Source organism: Protopterus annectens, chromosome 13.part0 (assembly GCF_019279795.1).
Source record: "Protopterus annectens isolate FY-2018-M chromosome 13.part0, PAN1.0, whole genome shotgun sequence".
Taxonomy (NCBI): domain Eukaryota; kingdom Metazoa; phylum Chordata; order Ceratodontiformes; family Protopteridae; genus Protopterus; species Protopterus annectens.
The window spans coordinates 1,236,197,453-1,236,224,305 of record NC_056747.1 but is presented as its reverse complement, the minus strand read 5'-3'; the positions used below and the strand labels follow the sequence as shown (position 1 = coordinate 1,236,224,305).

General features: G+C 41.1%; 1 protein-coding gene across 1 annotated transcript in view; it reads right to left on the bottom strand.

Moving 5' to 3' along the window:
* Nucleotides 1–1,028: 1,028 nt before the first annotated feature.
* The window catches only part of MAP3K14 (mitogen-activated protein kinase kinase kinase 14), a 128,542-nt gene continuing 102,717 nt past the window's right edge, over nt 1,029–26,853 (bottom strand). Inside the window, exons 12-16 of the mRNA XM_044055240.1 lie at nt 25,529–25,867; nt 22,584–22,690; nt 18,574–18,718; nt 2,175–2,275; nt 1,029–2,049 (exon numbers count right to left, since the gene is read on the bottom strand). Of these exons, the coding sequence (XP_043911175.1) occupies nt 1,885–2,049; nt 2,175–2,275; nt 18,574–18,718; nt 22,584–22,690; nt 25,529–25,867 (857 nt within the window). The 3' untranslated portion in view covers nt 1,029–1,884. The remainder of the gene's footprint in view (nt 2,050–2,174; nt 2,276–18,573; nt 18,719–22,583; nt 22,691–25,528; nt 25,868–26,853) is intronic.

Genomic DNA, 26,853 nt, shown 5'->3' with positions numbered 1-26,853 from the left:
CTTGACTATCAGTTAAAAACTTCCTAACACTGAATATATGACATATTCTTTCAATGTGGAACTTCGAGGAACATGAACTTTTTAAGACCCCAAATGAGGTACATTCCTCATAATCAGGTACACTTAAGAGGTAAGCTCTAGCTCCCCCAGCTTACAATGGTACAATCCATGTTCCACTCCCCCCCCCCACCCACCCAATGCTATCTCAGGTAACACTGTACACTCCCAATACGAGCTCAGTGCTTCCCCTCTCCCAGCAAATAATGCTGCACTCTACCTCCCACATACAGGAGGGCTACTTCAAGCACCAATGTAATTTCCCAGTGAAAGTTCAATGCAGGTCACCTTCCACCAGCATATAGTGGTTCACCCAGTCTAACATCTATAGTTATTTCATAGAGCAGTGAACATTCACAGCGAGTATAATGCAGCTACCCCCAGCTCATAATAGTACAATCCAAGATCTACTTTGCCCCCCCACATCCAGGGCTATTTCAGGGACCACTGTATACTCCCAGCAAGAGTTCACTGCAGCTCCCCTTTCCCCAGCAAATAACGATACACCCTGCCCTGCATCCATGGCTCCTTGCTCCCCATCTCCCAGCTCATAATGGTACAAACTGACATGCACATTGCTCCACCTCCAGGTTTACATCCTTACCAACTGACAGCTCCTCTGAGTATGCCCCATTTACACAAGACTGTTTCACTCTCTTTTAAGCACTGCTAGTGGCCTGAAGTCTTCCCACTGCTGTTGAATGTCTTGCCTATATGTACCTGGATCACTTCTACAACCACTGGCCTTCTACTCAGACTTATGCAGGCACTCAGACACAGACACAAGTTTTTGGTGGCCTGACATTACTACACAACAACAGGTACAGCCTATATAAGTTCATAGGTATGTACCAGGCTAATGGCCCTGGAGCCTTTACAAGCTTAGCCCATAGGATTACCCTGGCATCATGCCACCTGACCTTAGTTTCCAGTACCTCTGTCAAGTAGAGCCACTGGAGTGATCCCCCGGGTGAATTTTCTATTTCCCATCCACTCATCAAGATTTCTCTTGAAGAGGGCCAGTGAGGCTCCTCTTGACATGTCTGGGAAGTCTATTCCATAGCATGGGCTGGCCATGGGGAATATCACAGTGAGTCACAGTTAAATCATCACTGCCTCAGATCCTGAAACTTTAACTTACAAGCAGTGTGCAGTGTTAACATTTGTTATGATGGATTATATGAAACAAAGAAATGCTAGTGAATAAAAAAGGCTCCCTCCCACATCCCTCAAATCTCACACAATAGGTGGTGTTTCACATGTTTTAGCTCAACAAACTGTGCACTGTGGCGAGAAGGTAATAGTATATTTTGCTCAAACAAAATTTTAAGCATAAATTTATAATTATGAGAAATAGTAAGCACTACAAAACTGTATAAGCACCTGACACTTGATGGCACATGTTTTTGGTGCCATTTTCAAGTGGGTCCAAGTGGGTCCACAATTTGTTGAAGAAGGATTAACAGATACACCATTCCCTCCTATTAAAGTAGCTGCTCTGTAAACTGACATCATTCTGAATTTACCAAACAGAAAACAAGTTCATCCAAGGTGGTGTTTTTTTTTTGTTTTTTCAGAAGTTGGTTGTGTCTGTATGTAGATATGGGTCAATGAGAAGGACCAGTGTGCTCAGAAATCCCGTCCCAAAGTTCAGACACAAACTGAAACAGTCCCAGTTACCAGTCACTCCAGACTTCCACAGTCAGACTGGGCTGGGGCACAAATGTTATATAGGCATCAGTCCCATTTGGTTGTGATTGCCATGTACTTCATGAATGATTAGACATACTGATCATTCAACACATGGTGCTGGCGAGAAACAGAATACTACGACCTGACTTCTAATTTGCCATTTCGGATTCTCCAAGCCCAGTCATGGGTGTAGTCAGGGGCAGAAATGCACTGCAAATCAATACCAGAGTCGGGAATCATCATTTCACAAGACACGTGTTCTCCATTTGCAGTCTGAAGACTAAAGGCAGGCTCAGAGACCTGTAGGAGAAAAATTATTTGAAAAGTTTAATAGAGAGAATGATACATTTCTCACAAACAGGTACACATAATGTCTCAGTAAACTTCACAACTATATTGATAAATTTTCAGTGACTGAAATATACCTGTCTGCTTATTCCAACTGCAATGCGCCCAATGTTTGTCCCACGTAACTCACAAATGTTGAGGCATTCTCCCTCCAATGAGTGCACCTTTACTCGAATGCCTGGAAAACAGAAAGAATAAGCAGTTAATAAAATCAAACTGAGAATACAGTAACAACATCTTTGTCTACTACTCCCTATTATTTTTATCATACTCCTCATACCTATAATGCCCGGAATAACTACTGTGGCCAGAACAGTGGCTATGTATGTACTGTCATGGACAATGACAACTTGTAAAGATATCACTGGATGTAGGGGGAGGCAGAAACACAAATCATGCTTAAACCGTGCTTTTCCCAAGTTCCAAAATAAACATAGAGATCTAAACATTACAGGAATACTGAACCAAGTGCACATATTTAAACTTTTCTGCAAGACATTTTAATGAACAGTTCAAGGCTTGACAGTAGAGAAAGCAAAAAAGTTATCCACTTGGTTTCATGTGTGAACTTAAGTCACTGCATAAGATGGGGTAGAATGAACTGGAAAGGGAAGCATATAGAACCCTTTCCTCCACTTACAGAAGACAAACTTTGTGACGCAGTCGTCAGACTGTACTTGACATCTACTGTCAAACCACCAGTGGCTGCAAGACATGGAAATATAACTTAGATGGATTTCAAATGTGCTAAGTCACTGCAGGCAGAATTCTCTAAGGAATCTGAGGAGGAGGATGACGATGTGGATCAGGATGATGATGATGATGATGTAAATGGTGAGAAACAGTGACTTTGAGATCTGAAACCTGAGAATGGAAAACCCTGATTACACATCTATGGGATACTATTATCAATGGTCATAGACAACATGTCTTGTTTAGCTATCCAATATGCAAAGCAAGTAGGCAGAAAGTAGGACTCCAATGAAACAATGTAAAAAACACACATTTAATATAAGTTCATAGATTAGTACTAGGCTAACTGCCCTTGCGAGTCATTTTAAGCCTAGCAATTATCCCTTATGAGACTCAAACCCTGCACCCTGTGTTTGTAAGGCAAACACCTTAACCATTAGGCCACCCTCCCAACCATGATGATTAAGTACTTTTCGTCCAGTGGATTCACATGAACTTCATCAGATAAAAAATCACAATAATTTCTCTTTTTAAATACCCCTCCTTACTAAATCATGTGACTTTTGAAACTTTTCATACTCAAACACCTTCTTGCATTATTCGAGTACCCACCCATACCATCAGAAACATTCAGTACTAAAGGGCCAACTCGTTAGAGCAGCAAAGATGGTGTCAATTGAAGATGACTTTAACAAGGAATGCAAAAATCTCAGACAAATGTTTTTGAGACGAGCTTATCCACCCTTATTACTAGATGAGTTGATAGAAGAAGTAATGGAGAAATGGAAGCATTTACAAGCCTTCTTTGAATGGTAAATCAACTAATACTAGTATACAGGGTGAAACTTACTAACTTTGGGCGGCATGATGCCAGGGAATCTTCTTAGGCTAGGCTTATATAGGCTCCATGGCCGTCAGCCTAGTACACACCTATGCACCTATGAACCTATGAAAGACCAGTAGACACTTGTAATACCCTTTTTAGCCGTAAATAATAATAATGGCAATGAGGAGGAAACAAATCTTAATTTTAAAATAGGATTTATGACTTTTAGTCTGGAAACTACTTTTTTAAGAGAAATTCTAAATAAGAATTGGAGTCTGATAGTGCAGGAGAATGATATTGCAGAGAGAGTAGGAGTAAGAATAAAAATAATATTTAGAAAATGAATGAATTTGAAAAATCTGCTTGATGGCAATAAAAGGTGGGAATGTAAAAACCCAGGCATGTATAGCTGTGGAAGTTGCCCGTATTGTAAACATGTGGACTTGGGACAAAGTGTGGAAATTAATGGCCAGAGACTGAGTAGCAAAGATAAGTTCAATTGCAACTCGAGAATGGTTGTTTATCTTTCTAAATGCCAACTTTGCCCATCATTCTATATTGGCCAAACAGAGCGTAAGCTCAGAGAACGAGTATATGACCACCTATACAGTATTAGTAGAAGTAAGATGGAGAATGCACTAGCCAAACATGTTGTGTCAAACCCTAATCATAGTTTTAAATTCCGGGTGATAGACCAAGTTAGAAGTGACCCAAGAGGAGGACCGCTTACCTTATTTTTGGAACAATTAGAATTGATATGCCAGGTGTATTTGAATGCCTATAGCAATACATGTCTCAATGAAGTGTTCAGTTCATTGCTTACTGAAGTTAAAAAATCTTATTAGATAAAATTTTAGTTTACTAAGATGTATATTTTTATTTGCATAGATGTTTATTGATATTTTGTTTAATATTTTTAAGTATACTAGTGGGGATATTTATATTTTAACATAAGGGCACTTTAAATGAAAAGTTTCAAAAGTCACATGACTTACTAAGGAGGGGTATTTAAAAAGAGAGATTATTGTGATTTTATCTGATGATGTTTGTGTGAATCCACCAGATGAAAAGCGCTTAATCATTAAACGCTTGTTTTTTACATTGCTTCACTGGAGTCCTACTTTCTGCTTACTTCGTTTGCTTATCAGATGTCTAGTTTGTCTACATATTTATGTCTTGTTTAGCATCCAGTCTAGCAGGCTTTTCTACTGTCTGGACACATGACAACACCACCTTAAAGGCATCAAAAACTGCTGCCTCAAAATATCTCCCATTTTTCTCCTGGGCTTTTGTGTTAAGTGTACAGTTATACATGCCTTCATGCTGTACATTATCCCTCAATTCTTCAAAACCCATCACACCTTCAAATATTTGTACATGACACTTGTGAATACGCCATACTACCTTTCTTCTGCAAAGAGCTAATGAAGACAGCTGTAGATTAAGGTTAAAATGACATAGCTTACATGAACCTGGCACTTTCTCTTTGTCATTCCAGAGTGATCTTCCCCTTGACATCTGCTTGCGGGTTTTGTTTAGTTTCTTTGTGCACCAAGTCTCCTCCCACTATCAGTAATCAAATATGGGATCTTCTTATCACCTAAGTGATGACAGATTATGCACCAGGCTAATAAACGTTTCTTGTTAACTGGACAGGGACCAACATCATGTAACTATGTACACCAAACAGACCAACAATGATTGTGTTACCAGCGGATCTTCCATAATTAAATTAGCTGGTAAGCAGCTGTAAAACCTGATCAGTCTCTGTATTCTGTTAACTTCAGAACCTGCCTTTCTCTACCTTCTGCTAACTCTCATCTATTACTGAATTTTACACTTGATTATATTAGATATGTACACTGTTAATACAAGTGCTAGGCAAAGAGGAATTACAAAGACAGATCCTACATCCATGCACATCAGAATTCTCTCATTTTCTCTCTCATGTTACACTCACTAGAAATATTAGCTTTCACTTAAAATCATTATTTTTAATATGTGAAAGCAGGGGTATAGACTTCCTGCATAGGAAGTTGTATGAGGTAATGTCTGGGTGGAACAAAATTCTGCCTCCTACAAAAATTCTGGATGTCTGTATTCTGTACTGCTTTTAATTGCAGTTTTGGGATAAACTGGAATAGAAAGAATTGTAGATCTATTGAGTTGTTCATCATAGTTACTTAAAGATGTGCACCAAAAATAAAGGCAGTAATAACTTTTGTATCTGCTTAAAATCAAGGAAACAAAGACAAAATCATTGAAAATGTTATCAACATGATTTACAGAAACAGTATAGAAGTTAAGCAGAAATTCATTCTCAGAACTTATTCTTTCATGCAATAACCCACAGTGATACTGAAATAGATTTACAACTTCTTTCTAAAACCACTGTTATCCAAAGCCATCACTGCCCTCTCAAAGGCAAAAAATACAGCCTTCATAGGACCTGTTAATATCCCAGACTGCATCCTACATGAACTCAGGTAGGAACTTGCGGCACCATTAGGCGCCCTATTCGAACAAAGTCTGAGTACTGGGCTTCATCCCAGCTGAGTGAAGACAGCCAGTGTCATCCCTTTGCACAAAGGTGGAGTGTCCACCTTGCTTGCTTGCGTCTTTCGTCTTTTCCCGGTTAGGGGTCGCCACAGTGGAACTCCGGTCCACTAATGATTAACAGAAGATTTTTACGTACTGGCTTGCCGGGCCTAATGCACAACCTTCAACGAAGGAATGCCCATTCACGCATGTCGCTACACAGAAGACGCTCTAACTGAGAATCGAATGGGCAACATCTAACTGTGAGGCAACAATGCTACCGCAGCACCACCACTGCAGTGATCCAGGAAATTACAGACCCATAAGCCTAACTAGCTTGATCTGCAAGGCCATGGAACGGATTATCATGGACCTCATTAACAAGGATATTGGCAACCTCCAAACACTTGATCCCACATAGTTTGGCTTCTTTAAGGGGAGGTCATGTCTGTTAAATTTGGTTGACTTCTTTGAGACAGTCACCAAAGCTATGGATGAGGGGAAGATGGTGCACACCGCCTACCTTGACCTGGCCAAAGCCTTCAACACTATTCCCCAATGGGGCACAATAGATAAACTCTCTCAACTAGGCATCAATCTGAATGTTACCAGATGGGTAGCAAACTGGCTCACTGATACAACCCACCTAGTCAAAATAGGGGAAGCCACCTCAAGCTGTAGACCCATAATGAGCGGCATACCCCAGGGATCGGTCTTGGGGCCTCTGTTATTTGGGATATACTTTTCTGAGGTGCAGGCCAAAACCAGTGGGCTATGGCTGACCATATTTACAGATGACTGCAAGTTGGGTGATGTCATCAATTCCCCTAGTGATTTGAACATCCTCCAAGAGGGTCTCATCCAAACAAATGACTGGTGCCAGAAACATGGCCTCACGATGAACAGCAAAAAATGCATCATCATCCCCTTTTGGGAGAGTGACATCCTCACAAATTATCACATTAATAACAACATCCTAAGCACACAATCAGTCGTGAGGGATTTGTGCACCCAGGTTGATAGCATCCTGACTTTTGACCACCATGTTGCTTCCGTTATACGTCTTTCTACATGGCCCGCCTCATAAATAAGAGAATCTCATCCAGGGACAAGGAGGTCATAACATCCCTGTATTCTTTCCTTATAAGGCCCATTATTGAGTACAATGCCCCTTTCGGCATGTACCTCACAAAGCACATGCAGCAGCTGTAGAGACCACAGAGGTTCCTCACCAAGAGAATCCAGAGCCTCAAACATCTACCCTACACAGATAGGCTAAAAGCCTTGTCTCTCTACTCAGTTTCATACAGCCTCTTCAGAGGTGGCTTCTGTATGACATACAAAGCAATCTCAGACCCCACCTTGATGGGACTGCTGCATATCTGCAAGGCAAGTTCCACTCAAAAACCCGCACGGGACACCTCAACCTGGTCTGTGATATCAATAGGGCTTGCTGATGGGACAGATTTGTGTCCCAGAGACTCCCCTATCTGTGGAATAGACTCTCTCACCATATCAAGCAGAGTACCTCATTATCCCTTTTTAAGCGCAACCTGGACAGCTGAATGGGAAACAGAAAATACACCCCTGGGATTCTAGCTGTGTCCCTGCTGGACAGGGGCAATGGGTGTGGACTTGTCAAAACATGGGCTAAACTCTTGGCTAGGCTTATAAGGGCCTCAGGGCCAATAGCCTAGTAACGTCCTATGATCCTATGAAAAAAACTCAAAGCCAAACACCTGTTTCTAAATTATTTCAAACTGTCACAAAATAATCAGCTTTAGAACCTGCCCTTGGACTGCAGTGCCTGCTTTCCAGAGTTCTAAATACAATGTCAAAAAGGGGACAAAAAATTTCAGAAAGCAAATGCCATGTGTGCCTCCCCAATCCTCTGTATTTGTTAATCAAAGAATTAATTTGGATTTTGATAGATAGAGCTCCTCCTCCCGCCACAACAAACTGTTAATAATACAGTATTCTTAAACATTTTCCTGAATAAAGATGTCCATATCTTTGTCCAGTACTGGCTGGACCACAACTGCCTACTTTGGCATTTAGTCTTCACATCGTGGGGTGTGATGTTCTACATTTGCTCTGCTTCAGGGTCAGATGAACACAAGTATCTGTTTACAGGCTGAACAGTGATCCAATGATCTACACATCATCATGCTGCTCTCTGCATCAGTCTTTTCTCCCAGCTTGTCAATGGTGGCAAAAAAGCAGGTACCACTTCTCATACAGAAGCAAAATCCAGCATGAAAGGAGGAGTACAGACCACAGGAGAAGGAAGGAAGGTTGGGGGGGGGGGTGGAATCCCCACTCTAGGCCAGTAATCAAGGAGCCTGAATCCTCTCCACTGGCATAATTTCCCTTTAAAGCACACAGGGAACACAGTCAGCCTGGGGTCTGGATTTCTCTTGTCTGTCTCCCTCCAGATCCCCATCCCCATTGGCACAGCTATAGAGATGAGATCTCAGCTGAGTGTAAAAGCCAAGTTCTCCAGCACCCTGTCTGTGAAACCAGTGCTTCATGTCCCTGCTCCAAACAGCTGACACACACACACACACACACACACACACACACACACACACACACACACGCACACACGCACACACACACACACACACACACATGCACGCATGCACACACACACACACACACACACACACACACACTCTCTGAAATTTGATTTTCAGACACACACACACACACACACACACACACACACACACACACACACACCTGGGAAAGGCTGGCACAGATTTACAAGCCATGTCCCATTCTGCCCAAGCTATAGGTAGTTACACCGTCAGTAGACACTCCAAGGCCAGCTACTCTAAAGGTCTTGCAAGGCTACCCAATTATACTGAGTAAAATTCATATTAATACAAATGGTAGTCTGACCAACAGCAAGGCTTCTAGGAGCAGCCAGAGCTGTCACCAAAAATATATACATGTACTCTCAGAGATTAAAATATTCTCTAAAAGACCAGTCACAATGAAAAGTTTAAATATATTTAATAATAAATAAGAAAAGAACATGAAAATACTAAATATCTATTTACAGTCAACACCAGAGTTTCAATCACAGGAAATGTTAGAATACAGATTCACGCAGATACAGAAAAACAGTACTTAACTAATATCACTATATTTTCCTGACTGATCTAAAGAATTACTATTTCCTGGTTCACTTTCTAGAGCAAGGCAAGGTGAAGTAGTTGAGGGATCCTTCTCTATCAGGTTCCAAAAACAGACTACAATGACACTTTAGTCTCATCTAGTATTAAACATAACGTTGGTCGTTTTGGTCTGAGATTACACAACATCACATACATCTGGTCATCTGACTTCTGGTTCCCATGCTATCCTATTACTAGAAACTGTCAGGATTTAGCATGTGTGTGTCAATAACACACAAACAGAGTTTTGCTCAGATATGTTGCAGCTTCTGGAAGTCATAAAACAATTTTAAACCTGCACCCTTCCAGAGTAGCAAGTAGTTTACCCCAAAGACAATACAGAACACTTCCTAGTACAGACTTTTTGTCTCTTGCTGCATTGAGAACTGTAACATACAATCTTTATGGCCTAAGTCAGATAATTTAATTTCAAACTATTTTCAAAGTTAGGTGGATTGAGATTAAACTCTTCTCTTCCAATATCCTCCGTTAAAACATGTACATTTAAACAGTTACAATAATACATGTATACTTCCTTTTTCTGTCCAACAGGGCACACTGTTGGTACATTTTTAACACAAGCAGCTTTAAAAATACATTTTTCAACACAAGCAGCTGTACAAATCAGTTTGATATATAAATGACATATAATTCTTTACAAAATCCCAGTTAGTTGTGCTGGCATATGTTACACATTCACTGTCCTACTTCTCCTGGCATAGCTGGCAATATCTCACATCATCATGGGGGGGGGACTCTTAGAGAATGCTTCAAGGACAAGAAATATGCAAGGGAAAGACAACATAGAAGCATACTGAAGAAAAAATATACATTTTTTTTACAAGAAAGAGGGAATGAATAATGCAAAACTGAACAGAAGGACATCTGCTGTTGTGGTAAGTTTTCACACAACTGTACTATGTCCTTCTATATCACTGTTGCAGTACTCTTCACCTTAGGGAGAGTACAACAGCTCAAGAGGAAGCTAGGGAGAAGGACGGCACAGAGGAACCCTTCACAAACCCATGCAGGATAGCCAAGCAAAATCTACTCTAGCCATGAAATAACATCCAACTTGTAATGTTTAGTGAAAGTATGAAGAGATGACTAAGAAGCTGCCTCAAGGCTATAACTGGTATCCAGACTCTTGCAAAAAGGCACCAGAGGTGGCAACTGCCCTACAGCAACGTGCCATTGCAGATTAAACTTACTTGGATAGAAGGAAGTTTCTCTGTTCACCTGTGAGAGAGGGGAGCTTTGAGCAGCCTATCTGTCCCTGGAGGAGTGGTTTCAGCCCAGAAGTTAGTAGTTTATCAGCCAGTTTGGGCTAATTTCTATCTCTTTCACTTCCCTGCTATAAAAACTGCATTTGCGTGGTTTTGAACACCGGGCAGTGCTGGTTAGCTACAGTTAAACGATTCTCGGCTCCACTAAGTCAACTCTTCAATTTTTCACTTGGAACTACACAAACCTTCAACTTTAGCACTCAAACCATTTATTTCACAGTCAAGCACTTGCTTAAAACTCATAGCAAGCACTAATTAACCCTAGCACTAGACCCCCCCTATACTGTCCAGAAAGACAAGGCTCTCTATTCGTCCCCACCAGCCAATCAGAAAAACAGCTTACTCTACACCTATTCAGGCATGTCCAAAGGGCAGTTTCCAATGTACCCTCCAGTCCAACCCGTGAATCTGGCCATTATGAGGCAATGTTACAACTGTCTCATGTACACAGACAACCCTCTCCTCCTACCACCAAACACTAAAATATGCGAGAGATACAATTATACAGCCAAACTGGAGGCAAAGCTCTCTCAACCCAAGACTGGAATTGACAGTCAACAGGAGAAGGGTAATACTTGCAACACACCACCAGTCTCACATAGACCTAATAAACCAACACCGGCAAATAACACACATGAATACATGAAAACATACTTGAAGGCTCTAAATATAAATCTGCAAAAGCAACAGAGACCTCCAAAGCAGACATCCAAGTAACCTCCACACCCCATCACCAACCATGAAACACATACTTCACATAATCAGTGTGCCATGCAATCACAGCCCTTAAGGCAAAATAACATACTCAACACACTAGTAATAGGTGACTCTATAGTCAGGCACACTGATGCCCCACTAACTAGGCTGGACAAGGAGAAGGTTACAGTTAGCTGCCTAGTTAGCTGCCTGTCAGGCACCAGGATCCGCCACATAACACAAACACTCAGGTCACTCAAGAACAAGTACAAATATGACTCTGTCATTGTCCATGTTGGTGTGAATGACCTCAGACATACCTCCCTGGACTACATGACAAGAGACATGGAAGAGCTCTCTGATCATGTAGCCCAGGCCAGTATGACCCTGACTCTGAGTAGCATCCTGCCCTCACCAAGAATTATGCCACAGTATAAAGAAAAAATTATCAATTTCAAAAATTGGCAAGTTTCTGGTGTCATTCAAAGGGGATCCAGTATCTGTCCACCTGGGATGACATGCTCGACAAGCCACGTTGCTTCGCAAGAGATGGCTTGCACCTGTCACCCTTAGGCTTTCGAATACTGGCCAAGGCTCTTGCCGCCCCCATAGTGCCTTTTTTAGGCAAGGCTCAAAAGACAAACCCACCACCATAAATAGCACAAGTAACCAAAAACTGAGGGTGATGCTACTCAGTGCCAGAAGTCTAAACCTCAAAATGCACGCACTCGAGGCACTCCTCAGTATGGAGAACATCGACATCTGTGCAGTAACAGAAACCTGGTTTAAGGCTCCTGAGAGCACCCCAGCACTACTAGGCTATAACTTATACCATACCTTTTGGCCACAGAACCAGGACTGAAACACAAAAGACGGGGGTGTATCCATATTCAACAAGGATACCCACACCTCCAGGTTAGTGGCACAGCACAATGCATCAGAGATCATCCATGTGCAATTAACAAATTGTAGCTTGCTACAGCTCACCCACCATGACCCAGGACCTCCATTCTGCATTTCTGGAGACACTGGAAAATATGAAGGTCCTACCAAACACCCTAATACTGGGTGATTTCAATTACCCAAACATAAACTGGGAGAACTACTCAAGTACTAACTCCCCCTTGCCCAATGCTTCCTAGAATTTCTAAACTCGAATGCCCTGGATCAAATGGTCAACACCCACACCAGAGGGAACAACATATTGGACCTGGTCATCACCAACATGGGCGACTGGTGTTCCACACCAGAGGTCAACCCCTCGCTGGTTAGATCAGACCATAGACTAATCACTCTGGATATCCACATTCTGCCCCCATCCCCAATCAAGGAAACCACCGTGAAAAACTTTTCAAAAGCAAACTTCACATTACTTAAAACCGAGGTGGAAAGGTTCACAGCCCCCATGCTAAAGGACAATGCTGTCCATGCTGCTGAAACCTTTACAAAGGCACTCTATGAGCATCTGCAGGAATGCATGGATTGTGCTATCCCAAGTAAAACCAAGACTCACTCTTCCAAGAAAAGGAAATCAGTCTGCTGGACCCCTGCCATAAACAAACTATACAACAGATGGAGGAAACTAGTACAGAAAAGAGTAAAATCCCATAAAGGAAATACATCCCTGATCAGTATCAGCAAGAAACTACGATCCCTCATTAAATCATCCAAGGCTAGTTACGAAAGAAAAATTGCCAATGACTCCAAAGATAACCACAAAGCGTTCTTTAGCTATGTCAAGAACCTAAGTGGAAACTCTCAGATCTGCTCTAAGTTAGTGCAGAATGGCACAAAATACACTGAACTGACTGATATTGCCAACATTCTGGCAGACAGGTTTAGTGCAAACTTCACCCCCCTCTTACCCCCAAAGGGCCCATAACCATACCAGAAGAATGTAGGGCCCCGTCAATCACTGACACACAGGTTAAAACAGCCCTATCCAAAGCCAAAAACACAGCTTCAATGGGACCGGACGGTGTCCCAGGCTGTGTCTTACAAGACCTCCAAAATGAACAAACCCCCTCACCTAAACACACTTCAAACTCAGCCTCTCTACAGGCTACATACCCACAGAGTGGTGCACAGCAACAGTTATCCCACTCCACAAAGGTGGAGCCACAACGGACCCTGGGAACTATCGCCCTATAAGCCTGACTAGTCTGGTCTGCAAGGCTATGGAACGCATCATCATGGAACTCATTAACAGAGACATTGGGAACCTCCAAACCATGGACCCTACCCAGTTTGGCTTTGTTAAAAGCAGATCATGCCTCCTAAACCTGGTGGACTTCTTTGAGACAGTTACCAAGGCATTAGACGAGGGAAAGGAGGTCCACATAGCCTACCTAGACCTTGCAAAGGCTTTTGACACCATTCCCCATTCTAGTATCATAGACAAGCTCACCAGCTTGAACATAAACCCCTATGTCATGAGATGGGTTGCCAACTGGCTCATGGATAGAACCCACATGGTGAGAGTTGCAGGCTCTATGTCCGACTAAACCAGTTACAAGTGGTGTCCCCCAGGGCTCAGTCCTAGGACCCCTCCTGTTCGGTATATACTTCTCAGAGGTACTGGCAAGCATAGGAGGACTATGGCTGAACACGTTTGCATACGACTGCAAACTAGGGGCCATAGATGATTCTCCGGCTGATACAGACACCCTCCAGAAGGGTCTCACTGAGACAGATACCTGGTGTCAAAATCATGGCCTCAAGCTAAATGCCAAAAAGTGCATAGTCATCCCATTTGGAAAAAAATAAAGTATCCGTGAACTACCACATAGGTGGTAGTCCCCTAAATACAGAAAATGTAATAAGGGATCTGGGGACCCAAGTAGATAGTAATCTCTCCTTTGATAATCATATTGCCAAGGTGGTTAGAAAATCTTTCTATGGGGCCCACCTAATAACAAAAGGGTTCGCATCTAGAACAAAAGAGGTTATTGTGCATCTCTACTCATCACTCATTAGACCCATCATAGAATACAATGCCCCATTTGGGATGTACCTTACAAGACACCTGCAACAGCTGGAAAGACCACAAAAGTACTTCACCGAGAGGATTACTGGCCTCAAACAGATGCCCTATGCAGCCAGACTCAAGAAACTCCAGCTGTACTCGGTTGCATACCGCTTACTCAGACGTAATCTCTGCCTGACATACAAGGCCATGTCCAACCCAGAATTGATGGACATGCTCCACCTAAAAAAAACAAATCCCGGAGAGCCACACGCTCTAGAGATATAAACCTCACCCCAATGATAAATAGGACATGCTGGAGGGATAGATTCCTGTCCCAGAGACTCCCCATGCTTAGGAACAGGATTCCAATATACATCAGGCAGAGCCCCTCACTAGTACTTTTCATGAGCAACCTTGGCGGGTGGATGCGAAACAGAAAATTTACCCCGGGGATCACTGCAGTGGCTTTGCTGGACAGTGGCGCAGGGAACTAATGGCTCTGCTGGACAGAGGCACAGGGAACTAATCTAAGGTGGTGGCAAAAGCCAACACATTCTGGCTAGGCTTATAAATGCCCTTGGCAGATAGCCTAGTACTTACCTATGAACCTAATGAAAGCCATTTCCCATGAAAAGAATAAGAGAAGGAAATGGCCTTAGAAATCCAGAAGGAGATGGTTTGCTTAGAAACACCCACACCCAAAGTCCTGGGATGAAACAAACAAAGTTGCTCAGATTTGCAAATATCTTTAGATTCATCTAAATATCTGAACTGCCTATGCAAATCTAAGGTATGAAGAACCTTCTCACAGGCAGACTGCTGAGAAGGAAAAAAAGGAAGGGAGGAAGGAAGGAAGGTGAATAGACTGATTAAGGGACAATTCATTAATCACCTTGGGCATAAAAAAAGTATTAATACGAAGAGACACCCTACCTCTATGAAAACCTAAAAAGAAGGAATACCCAGAACCTGAAGTTCAACTCCTCTCTTGGCAGAGGTAAGAGTCAAAAAGAACAGTCTTCTACGTAGAGAAGCTGAAGAAGCAAGCTCAAAGGGAGCCTGGGTCAATTTTTCAAGTACAAAACTGTCCCAAGAAGGTGAAATAGACTTACTGGGGGCCCTGATATGATGAGCACCTTTAAGAAATTGTCTGACCTCAAATTTAGAGGTCAAAGAAGGATTCAAGGGCAGACACGCAGAGCGGGTGATGTCACTTGAGCTTTAACTGAAGAATATGCCACCCAGCATGGAACAGATCATACAAATAAGAGAACCAGAGAAACCTCCGAAAAAAGGGATTCAGATGGCAAGAGAGGCAGCACACCAAAAATCTTTTCCATTTGGACATATAGAATTCTCTGGTAGTGGGTTTCTTGGCCTCCTGCATTTTATAGAGTGACGGCCAACTTGAGACGTGAACCCCAGCAAAAAAAAGGGCAGAAACTTCCTTTCAGAATCAGGAAAGTCAGATACTAACTTAGAAACCTGGGAAAGGAGGGCCAAAACATACCTGGTCATATGAGTCTGGTAGTTAATGGCCCTAAAGGACAATGTGGCAGCAGTAAAGAGTTTCTTGCCCAACCTTTCCACAGCTTGACTGTCCCTGTCAGAGGAAAGGAGCTTAGCTGATGGCAAGAACTTAGATAGCTTGTCCAAAAAAATGATACCACAGAAGGATAAGCAGAAGGGCACTCATAGAGAAATTTGCTGTCCTCAGGCACCTTATAGAACCTATCAGGCTTCTTAGGGGCAGGGGGCTGCAGAAAGAGTGATTGTTTAGGAGACTCCATTTGAAGGAGCTCATAGTACCTCTTGAATACCACAGACCTGGGAACAGTCTCATTTGAAATAGTCCATCATGTGGATAATAGTATCCCCAAAGGAGAACTCTTCCAATGGGGAGTCAGGACTCAATGAATCATCTTCCTCCGAACTGTAGTCCAGAGGGAAGGAATCAGGGAAGAATAAGCCAGAGATTCTTATCCAGAATCCAAATCTGCATCTGATGAGGATTTGGATTCTGGGAAGAATCCAAATATTTAACTTAAGAATCCAGTTCCCTAGGCCTCTTAACAGGAGTAGAAGACTGAGGGAGGGCAGGAACAGACACTCCTTGAGGAGGCTTCAAGGCCATTAAAGCATTAAATAAACCCTGAGTCCGAGGATCCTTAACAACGGGGAAGTATGTTTAATTTTATCATCAGAATGTCTGCATGGGAAACCCTTGGAGGATCAGACCCTTGACACAACTCAATAATAGTAGCAGGAATTTCCTCCCTCACTAAAATCTGAGGAATCCCCTTGGTCCTTCAGATATCAGCCAAGGTTCCCCCTCAATGTCAGGTGCAGATGTAGGAAAAGCCTCTAATGATATCTGAAAATTCAGATCCATGCCAACCTAAAAATGGGGTCACAGCAGAGGAATCCAAAGCAACCACTGGACAGTCTTCAAGACTTTCACTAGCCTCTAGAGAAATATCAAGGAGACAGGTTGGACACCAACCAGATTGTGCTTAACTTTTCTGGCCTTCTTCTTGGCAGACAGATAGCCCTTGAGATGGGAGGACTTCACCACGAGACCCTGAGCCAACAATGTAAGTCGTTGGTTCTCAAGATATATGGACAAGGAGGACAGACAATTTCATAAGGACTTAGGCACAAACACATGATGGAAAGAGCACTGTGTATGATCGTGGGAAGCATCCACACAAAAATAGACACTGGTCATGAAGGTCTTTATGGGGATTCTGCCTCCCACAGTGACATTTTCCCTTTCTGGATGACTGGGTAATTATCTGAAAAACAGCTCGATATCCGGCGCAGCAGAATGGCATTAAGACCAACATACGACAATGGTGTTCAGACTGGCGGTAAAGAAGTTCTGAGTGAAGGTGTCCGTATGCCACCTTTATGCCCTACATATTGCACGGGGAACATATGTGTGATGCATGGCACCTCCAAAGAGCTGAAGGCTTTGGTATGCTGGCTAGATGTTGGACTATCCTTGGTAGGAGAACCCTTAGGTGAAAAAGACTGCAGCAGTGATATGGAAGGACATTCATAAAGGTGCTACTTTTCTTGTACAAGGTGCCCACAGTGATCTTTTTGTTAACAAGTAATCACTTTTACAAAGTTTTTTTTTTTTATGCAATCCTGCTTCATGCCACCAAATTAAAATAATGTATTATGATGCTAGTACAAAACCAAAAACTATATGCAAGACAACCAACTACAGAGTAACTGACATAATAAAAAAATGAGACTAGGGTTTAAAATATGAATAATGTTCTGTTTCAATTCAAGATAATGTTAGTCTGGTCTAAATTTGTAGAACAGATGAGGTAGGGTGGTGGAAGGCAGCTGCATGCATCTAGCTGCAGTACTGGAGCAGACCTGGTTACTTGCAGACACTTGTCCAAAGGCATATTTGTTCTTTGACAACTCAGTGAAGGCAAATGAGGTTTACAAGCATCTAGGGGGGGGAATGAGCAAAATATCCACTGCAGAATGACATGTCTGTTGCATTTATTATACCAAACCACTACTTAGTATTGCAGGTTAGTGCCAATGGAATATGGAAAGTGAACTGTTTAATATGTCATGCTGGATCAAACTGACCACAATGACTTTAACTACAAACTACTGCAGCACAAAGGTTCCACAGGCAAAGATATTGTGCTGAGGAGTGCTACAAGGAACAGACTAACCTTCATTTGTAAACTGCTGGCTTGAATTATACTGATACTAATTTTGCTTTGAATGTACAGATGGGATGATGGTAACTGTCATGGCAAGGCCAAAGAGAGGGGCAAGTCTGTCAAAAATAGCTGTATAAATTTACTACAGTCATACAATAATGTCCTCTTCCACAATCCTTTTTACAATTCCAATCAAGGCTATTGTAGATGATGAAAGGAATACAACCCTCGTTCCTAGTAAACTCAGTCATAACACATGCATGGGGAGAAAACGCACACTACCTTTGCATAGTGCAGTATAGCTGCAAAACAGTCACACCCAACTCTTCAAGCAGTTGTAAACTAAAGAACCACACATTTTAAATGAGAATCACACTCACTCACATACCATGAACAGTTGCAAATCAAAACATCACCTGAAGAATCATATTTCAATGAGAAGGGCCTAGTTTGGGTATTGGTGTTTTCCCATTGCACATCAAACACCAAATGCTACAGAGAGTTTGGGTACTGGTGTTCGCCCATTGCACATCAAGCACCAAATGCTACAGAGTGAAGACAAAGAATTTTAGAAAATCTGAGCTCGTACCATTAAAGTGGCCATGTGGTTCTGTTGGTTTTCCCAGTACAAATTTGCTATTGAAGCTGAAGCTGCACTGATCTGACTGGCTGCACCATGAGTGGATACCTGAACTAAGATCATCCCTCTGGCTATACGAACCTTTCAGAGAGTCCTGCAACAATAAAAAAGGAAGGAAACACAAAAAAAATTAGTCACTGCATATAAAACAGTTTTTTCTGGTTTCTGGCACAACATTATGTGCGAACTACTGCTTACAGCACAAATGTATTGATACTCTGACATATTAAACAACTCTCCAAAATGAACGTGATCCATAAAGAATACTTCAAGTAGAATAAACATAAGCGTAGCACTAGGACGTTCATAAATGTTTTGAGGTTCTTAGAAAGCTACACTTGATGATACAAGGGATTTCATAAAAGTAATTTCATTTTTTCAATAGCTTGATCTTTCTGTATGCCCAAGAAACAACCATAACCAACCTCCCATCAGAGTTATGTCTGCTCCCAGAGAAATCGTTCAGTATGATTATGCCTTACCCTAGCAGAACAAACTTTGTAACTGTATAACATACACCCGATATGTGATTTGCACTAAAACAGTGACATCGCAGGCCTGTTGTGGTGTTAACCCAACAGCTGGATATTGAGTCACAGTCTTAAACATTAGACAAGTCTTCATAAGCATCTTGGTAAAAGTTAATTAACTATCCCAGTCTTTTTTTTACTTCCACCATGGGTGCACTATGAAAAAACTCATATTTATTTTTCCACAAACAACATTATTGTCTACCAGAAGGCAGATCTATTATGTTCTTATCAACACATTCTTTCAAGCAGCTCCATTTAGAATACTGTCCTTCATTAGCAAATAACTCAGAAAGCAAATCCTTTCAAAACTCACCAAAATTGCAAATTCAGGGAAACGTTGACACTGAATGTTATTTGTAAGTGAGAAAGCCTTCTCCAAAACAGCCCCAGCTAATAGGAATCAGCTTTCCTCCAATGTAATGAATGAGTCTAACCATTTTTTGCTAATTTGTTGAATTATATAACTCATTTACACAAATGAAACTGTTAAAGTGAAATACGGTGTGATCCTTGCTATTTACATGCATTTGCCTACCGTGTTTTTTATAACCTTTCTCCTTACATTTTAAAAATGATACATTTTTTTATTCTTCCTGGCATGATGCTGGATGTACTGGGTGGCTAGTCTTTCAGAAGTATTTACATAATGATTACCTGTGTTGTTCTTTGATTTACACTTGATACTTTTCAATCTGTTTCCACCTATGTCAACCTTTTGACATTGCATTTTTATGTATAATTTGCTTCAGATATAACTAGTTTTATTATTCCTATTGCATAGATTTATTTTAAGTATCCTGTGTAAATATCAGCCTTGTACCAACTTGATCTTGACTTCTTAAGGTTAACTGCTTCCCAGTCTGTGCTGTCAACTGTCTGCCTTCTGTCATACTGTACTACTATATTATATGCCATTGTCCCTGGGCCATAGAAAAACGTATCCATGAAACAGTCCATCTACAAGGTACACAAAGAAACAGCATAAATACATAAATAACTAAATAGTGTTAGAAGCCTTGTCCCTGTAGCTAACTAAAGGTTTACAATGCAGGAACTGCTGTACATGGTTATCCACCAGAAAGGCTGTCCTAATGCCTGCAAATTTAATATCTTCCAATAAGCAGAACGAGGAAGAAGATCCTAGTCACATATTATGAAAATACTTTAAAAATAAATGCAAAACACACTACTGGAAATTAACAGTTATATCACAAGGTTCCTGGCCATTTGAGTGAGACCTGAGTGTTCCAAAAATGAAGCCCGTTTCTTACGTTCATCACCAGCATCTGATGATATTTGATAAGGGCCAGCAATCTCCCATTGTACTCATTCCACACAGGTTGAATATGCCGGTGGCTCAACAGGGAGCACATTTGACCCTGGTGATGGAAGATCAGACAGCTGTGGGTTCTACTCCCACTTAAAGTAACTGGATTCATTTTCTATTAGTGACACTTTAACGCAGCATTCGAGGGTGCTGCACTGCTGTGTGTGCTGTCCTTTGGATGATGTTAAGCCAAAGCCTGTCTGTCTTAGTGTTAGCTCAGGTGGGTGCAAAATATAACACATGGCACTTATCAAAAAGAAGGAGAGGTTCCCTTGTACCCTAGATAAATTTCCTCTAGTCAGCAAAAACACCAGCTTGGGTCTTCCTTGAATAGAATCCACCCACCTAGTAGGACTAAACAGGTCAACAAATGATAAATAAAATAAAATAAATTCCACACAGGTAGATTCTGGCTAGTTAAAGTGATGTGTTTGTCTTCCTTAGAACCCTGAAGGTAGTGTGACTGGCTGGGGACAGGGCCTCAGCATGTCCCAACTTTATGCTATCAGATGCAGAATTTTCTGCTTTTTGCCATTTCCAGTTCTGCCAGCACTGATGCAGCACAAGTTGATGCTTCCAGTACATTTGGCTGCTAATGCTGCAGACAGTCCTTATCTTCTCTGGTCCAGACAGACTTCCATGTACTGACTGAAGAGGTCATCACTGAAGAAACTAAAATAACTGTTCACCCTTTCCCCATTTCTCAGAGATAATGAGATCCATGGCAACAGCTTGCAACAAAGTGCTCAAGCTTCTTCCTCTACCTACTATTCTGGGCAAGGACCTTTAGACTATATTTACAAGCTGCACAAGCAGGGACATTCTGTATGCAACAAAAGCACCTCATAGTCTTGTTTACATTAGATATATCATCTGTGACTGATACACTAAGTTCTACATGATGTAAAACATCCTTAGCTCTGGTCTTCAATGACACAATCTATCCTCATCTTCAGATGAATTTCACATAATAAACATCCCACTTGCACTTTGACAACTAATGCTACAGTTAAACAAAAAACTTCCCAAACACGGTTTAAATTTAAATTTAAATTTAAATATTTATTTAAATATTTCAAACGCAGGTTTCGTAGTGGATTGTTCACGTGGTGTTGGAAGACAGTGTTTGGGAAGTTTTTTGTTTACCTGTTTCAAACAATTTTCAAAACTAATGCTACAGTGACATACTGCAAACATTTACTTCATTTATTTTGTTTCTGCTAAATAATGAATGAGCAGAGCATATCTGACACTTTTTTAGGAATGATCAGTGGAACTCAGGTCTGATTACATGATTTGCTCAGAATCACAATCATCATGCAAGTGGACAGCAAAAGAATGAAGCCCACTTCTACAGAATATAGCTGATTCACAGCTAATTGCTTAAGCCATTGTATTACATTGCCTGTCTACTCAGTAATTACACTTTTGCTTTACAGTCCAGGACATCAGATCAAAAATTACTTGTGAACGAAACAAGATAGTTGAATCTGAAAAGGTAATTTTTTTTTCTGTATGCGGGGACATGCGATGCCCATTGTGCTCCCCACACTCATACAATGAATTCTGACTCTACTGCCCTATGGGGGGTTGGAAGGGGGAAAATTCCATTTCAAACGGCAAGTTTCTGAAGCTTTGTTTCAACAGACCGAGTCACTCAGCTGGCTGAATACAGACTAGATGACAGCCTCCCAGTGCATTAGATCTGCACATCACAGAAACAACAGCTGCATAATACTATGACACTAGGAATGCTCTTATCTACATCTTATCTGTAAGTCTGATGACCACTTCTCCACCTTCACAGCCTTGTGAACCTAGTGTAGCATCACTTTACCAGGAACACAATGGCTAGCTCACCTCTGCCCACCTAAGCAATTAGTGATATCATTCTCAAAGTTATTTAAGCTGAAATTGAGCCTGCAAATTACCTTAGCCATGGAATGTCTGCTCTAACATCTTTAGGTCTTATAGATTCCATTTGCTTAATTAAAAATCCGTCAGAGTAAAGTTAGCTCTAAATGTCTGTCATCATCAGATGGGTACAATAAAATTACTCAAGTCATCATGATTTAAAGAAAGTACGATTGTCCTCTTACCTTCAGGCTATTTTCTGTATAGATGAGGCTCTCAAGGCTCAAACAGGAAAGCATCTGCTCTTGTAGCTCTGGAGCATATGGCTGTGACAGGCTGTTCAGACAGAACTCTGCAGAGGAAAAATACAGACACTTTGAATGTAATTCAGGCACTAAGAAAATTGCTAGAGATACAACAGTGAGGTTACTGGACAAAGCACTTGTAAGTATAGTGGGAAGACTAGCAGTTGAATATATAAGGCTGGTACGCACACTCTAAATTTGGTACTGAAATGGGAGTCAAAAATGTGGCACTGTACCATCCTGGAACATATCATGTAACAGCGGTACTGCGATGTAGTTCATAAGGTCTGGTGCACATTGCGCAAGTCTGGTCCACATTCTTTTGTATGCAGCCTTATCAACAATGCGACATATGTATATGAGGTGCAGTTACATTTATTGTAATTGTAAATCCTGTCTTATTTACATATTACCCATTCATCTCTCACTCCAGTAGCTGTACCATCTTTTCTGCAGTAGATACTATCTGCAACTACCACTGTACAATTAACACATTATATGTATTTCTGTCACTTAAACATATATGTAACTTTATATACCTGGCCTGCTTCACCTATATATCATTCAGATTCATCCACATGCATAGACTGTGGACTGTGTAGAGATTGTTCAGCTGAAAACGCATGTGTGGTTCACTCTTCCTAAGGCCAGTGTATACAAACATGCAGGGAAACATGGTCATTCAGAGATTTAGAGACAAATGAGCAATATGGCTGCGGAAGTGATATGATTCTGTGTGCCAAGAAGGCTGCTGGTGCACAACTCATATGCAAATGAGCTGCACAGCAGTAAGGAAAATTAGTCTCACAATTCAAAGGCAGCTGTACTGCATACCAAGGCTGGCAACAGAAAACATATTACAGTGTAGCTGCAGATGAGCACACGTTTACTGTGCTGCTATGGAAATAATAGCTTGTGAACTCCCATCCATGCATCATATGAATACGCATACCACACACACCCACAAATTTTGTAAGACTTCTGCCACACCTCTGTATAAAGTTGCCACTCATGCTGTAGCACAGCATCACCTTAAGTGCTTCCACACTACCAACACACAAACACACAAAGCCATAACTCTATCTATATACTTGAAGGCATACACAAACACACACACATACATGTGTGTGTATATCTATGCGGGTCTGGGTGTGTATGTATAAAACATAAATATAAAGGAGCCACAAAATTAAGTGGGCTTGCTACACATTTTTTTAGGGAGCTGCATATATTTACAGTAATAAATAAGCAAAATAAGGTGAGAAGTACCTCTAATTAGGACTGTAAACCTGGCATGAGCATCTTGTTATAGAAGTACTGCAGACAGCATGCATTCATAGTTTGCTTGATTTACCCCTTCGTGTGATGCACCTACTTTTGGAGGTATGTACCCATTTTCACACTTGATTTACTCTATCGTATGTTTTTTTACCCTCTCCAAATATTCCATGATTTTGAAGCTCTTCAGTACACTATACATCAGATTACATGACCAAAGTACTGCGAGCATCAGTAAGTTAAAGAAAGAGGACCCACATTACTTCTCCCTTTTTCAGAAGCAAAAATAAATTACTTTTTGAGGTATATGTTTACAATACTATCCATTCAAGTCTACAGATTTTATGGTTATTTGTGTTGGACAAGTTTTTGGATGAGTTGAATTTCACGACTTCCAGGGGTTACTTTTTATTCTCATGAGATGATAGTTGTAGTGGTCTGATTAGTTGTTTCAAGTCCTGCCCTTTGCTTCACACTGGTGACTGTAACTGACACTGAATTAATCACACTTTATCCCACTGGTATGAAAATGGCCTGTTAAACACACTGTCATGGACAATGTAAGTATGCCTGTGGTTACTGGGGAAACTATGAACACGTTTCTTTCTATCAAAAGACAAAATCACTTGAATTTCAAGAAAATCAACAGTGTGTATGACTTCTTCAATTCTTATAGTTGCTTTTTGGTGTAAATAAGATTTTTCCGTGCAGCTCATCATCTTATTAAATAAAACAGCCAAACCAGTATGAAGGGGAAACAGAGCACTCCTGGCAGGAATGTAATGCGGCAGTATTCAAAATGACTCAATAAAGTTGTCCACACTTCTGTCAGGGAGAAATCTGGTATAGTCAGGTAGCAAAAATTAATCTAATGATTAAAAAGCGGAGTGTGTTCTGTTCATGTTTGTATGTGTGGTGTTCTGGGGATTAGAGACACTGGATATGGCCAAATTCTGTAGATAATCGGTACTGCATATACACACTTTGTAATTCATTGGTACTGTATACACTAACTATAGGTAGAGAGTCCTTGTGTGCAGAGTTATGATGCTGACCATATTCTATATTTCACTCGTACTTCATAGATACTTTCTGTGTATATGTACAATGTGGCTAAGGACATGGGTTTTGCCACATTCTATAATTTGCTTGCATTGCATATGTGTGGTATGCTAGGGGGCCTGGGTTTGACTCCATTCTATAATTCTCTGGCACTGCACAAATACTTTCTGTATACATCTGTGGTACAGTGGGTGCATGGGTATGAACACATTCTAAAATTTACTCATTCTGCATATATACTTTGTCTGTATGTGTGGTGTGCTGGGGGGCCTGGGTCTGACCACATTCTATAATTCTGTACTGCATATATTTATTTATTATTTATTTTATTTTACATTTATTTACCGGGAAGGTCCGACTGGACAGAGCTGTCCGTTTTCAGCAGAGGCCTGGGGAGAAAAGCTCCAGAACAATTGTTATCAAACTATACACAAGATATTTACACATTCAGTTATAAAATTGCATAAGATATTTACATCAGCATAGTGGTTTGGACATGCAATTAAAAGTATGTATCCTTCTAAGATGTAGCTAACAGTGATCACCTCTTTCCAGTTGCTGAAATTCTTGGTCCAAAATGTTTCGCTTCCGTTCTCCTATCCGGCCATGCAGAGAAAAGAAGTTGCCATCTTCCTTAAAGAAACTCCAAGATTTCCCAAACTCTGTCTTCTTTAAGGTTTCTGTGGTATGATCCACCATGTTAAACTCTGAAAAACAGGATCTCTTCTGCATATCGGGTGGAGACCAACCCCGGGGCCCACCTTCCACAGCTGGACTCCCAGGCCTGAATATTGTTTTTCCTACAGCTTCTTGTTTGCTTCCATTTACAACACAGCCTTTCTGAATCATGGCTGTTATGTTTGCCTTCTTTGAGAGATCACCAACTGGGAAGAAAACAGAAAGCAAAGGAAGGACTCATTAAAATCTTTTTAAACATTAGTGTTGCATAACTACCCTAAGAAAACTTCTGCATAAAAAGAAAATGCGTACACAAAATACATATAATGTAAATATACATTGTATGTTCTCAGAGGAAATGTGCCTTACTACACAAAATCTGCAAATATAAGACAAAGTCAGATAGGACTTCCTCAACAACCAACCAGCTCTGGTGATGCAGTGTAATAAAGTCCTGACTGAGAACCTTATGACATGGGATTGATTAGAGGCTTGTCTAAGTAAGTTTTGTCAGCAGGCATGGTCGACAAACCACCTAAAAAATAAGTTAAATTCTCCCTACAAACTGCATTAATAGTTTCTTAACCACTTCTATTCCTATTTACAAATAGGATCCCAACCATACCAGGGTCGTCTTGTGAGCTTTTCTTGGGTATACACCGCATTCCTGTTGTCTGCATCTAAGGGCTTCAACAGCATTACCATTTCCAAACACGATCCCTAATTTCTACCTGCTATCCTACCTGACGTGAAACAGGTTGGTGCTCAGTGCATGGTTACTTTATTTGGCATTCAGCCAGGCTCACTATTGATGTTATCCAGCTTTGGTTAACTCACTTTAGAAGTGATAAGATCTTTCAAATACCAAAGAGTAACTAGATTGGCAGTCATATTACTTGGGTCTAATTACTTGAAAACAACTGGTTAAAACTTATTTTTCCATGTAGCTTGTATGGTTCACTTGTAGGCATTGCATTGTAATATTGCTGTTTATGCAAAACTGCTGTGCCCCACACTGGGGAGCTTCCTTTTCCCCACCGTCATGCAACTGTCTAGTTAGTAAAAAAGCTTGTCTACCTGCAAAAATGTTTACTTTGATCTTTTCTGGTCTTTGCAGGGGGGAAGATAAACTGTGATCAATTAATCAGAATTTGAGTAATAATATGTGAATCATTCATACAGTAAACATCAA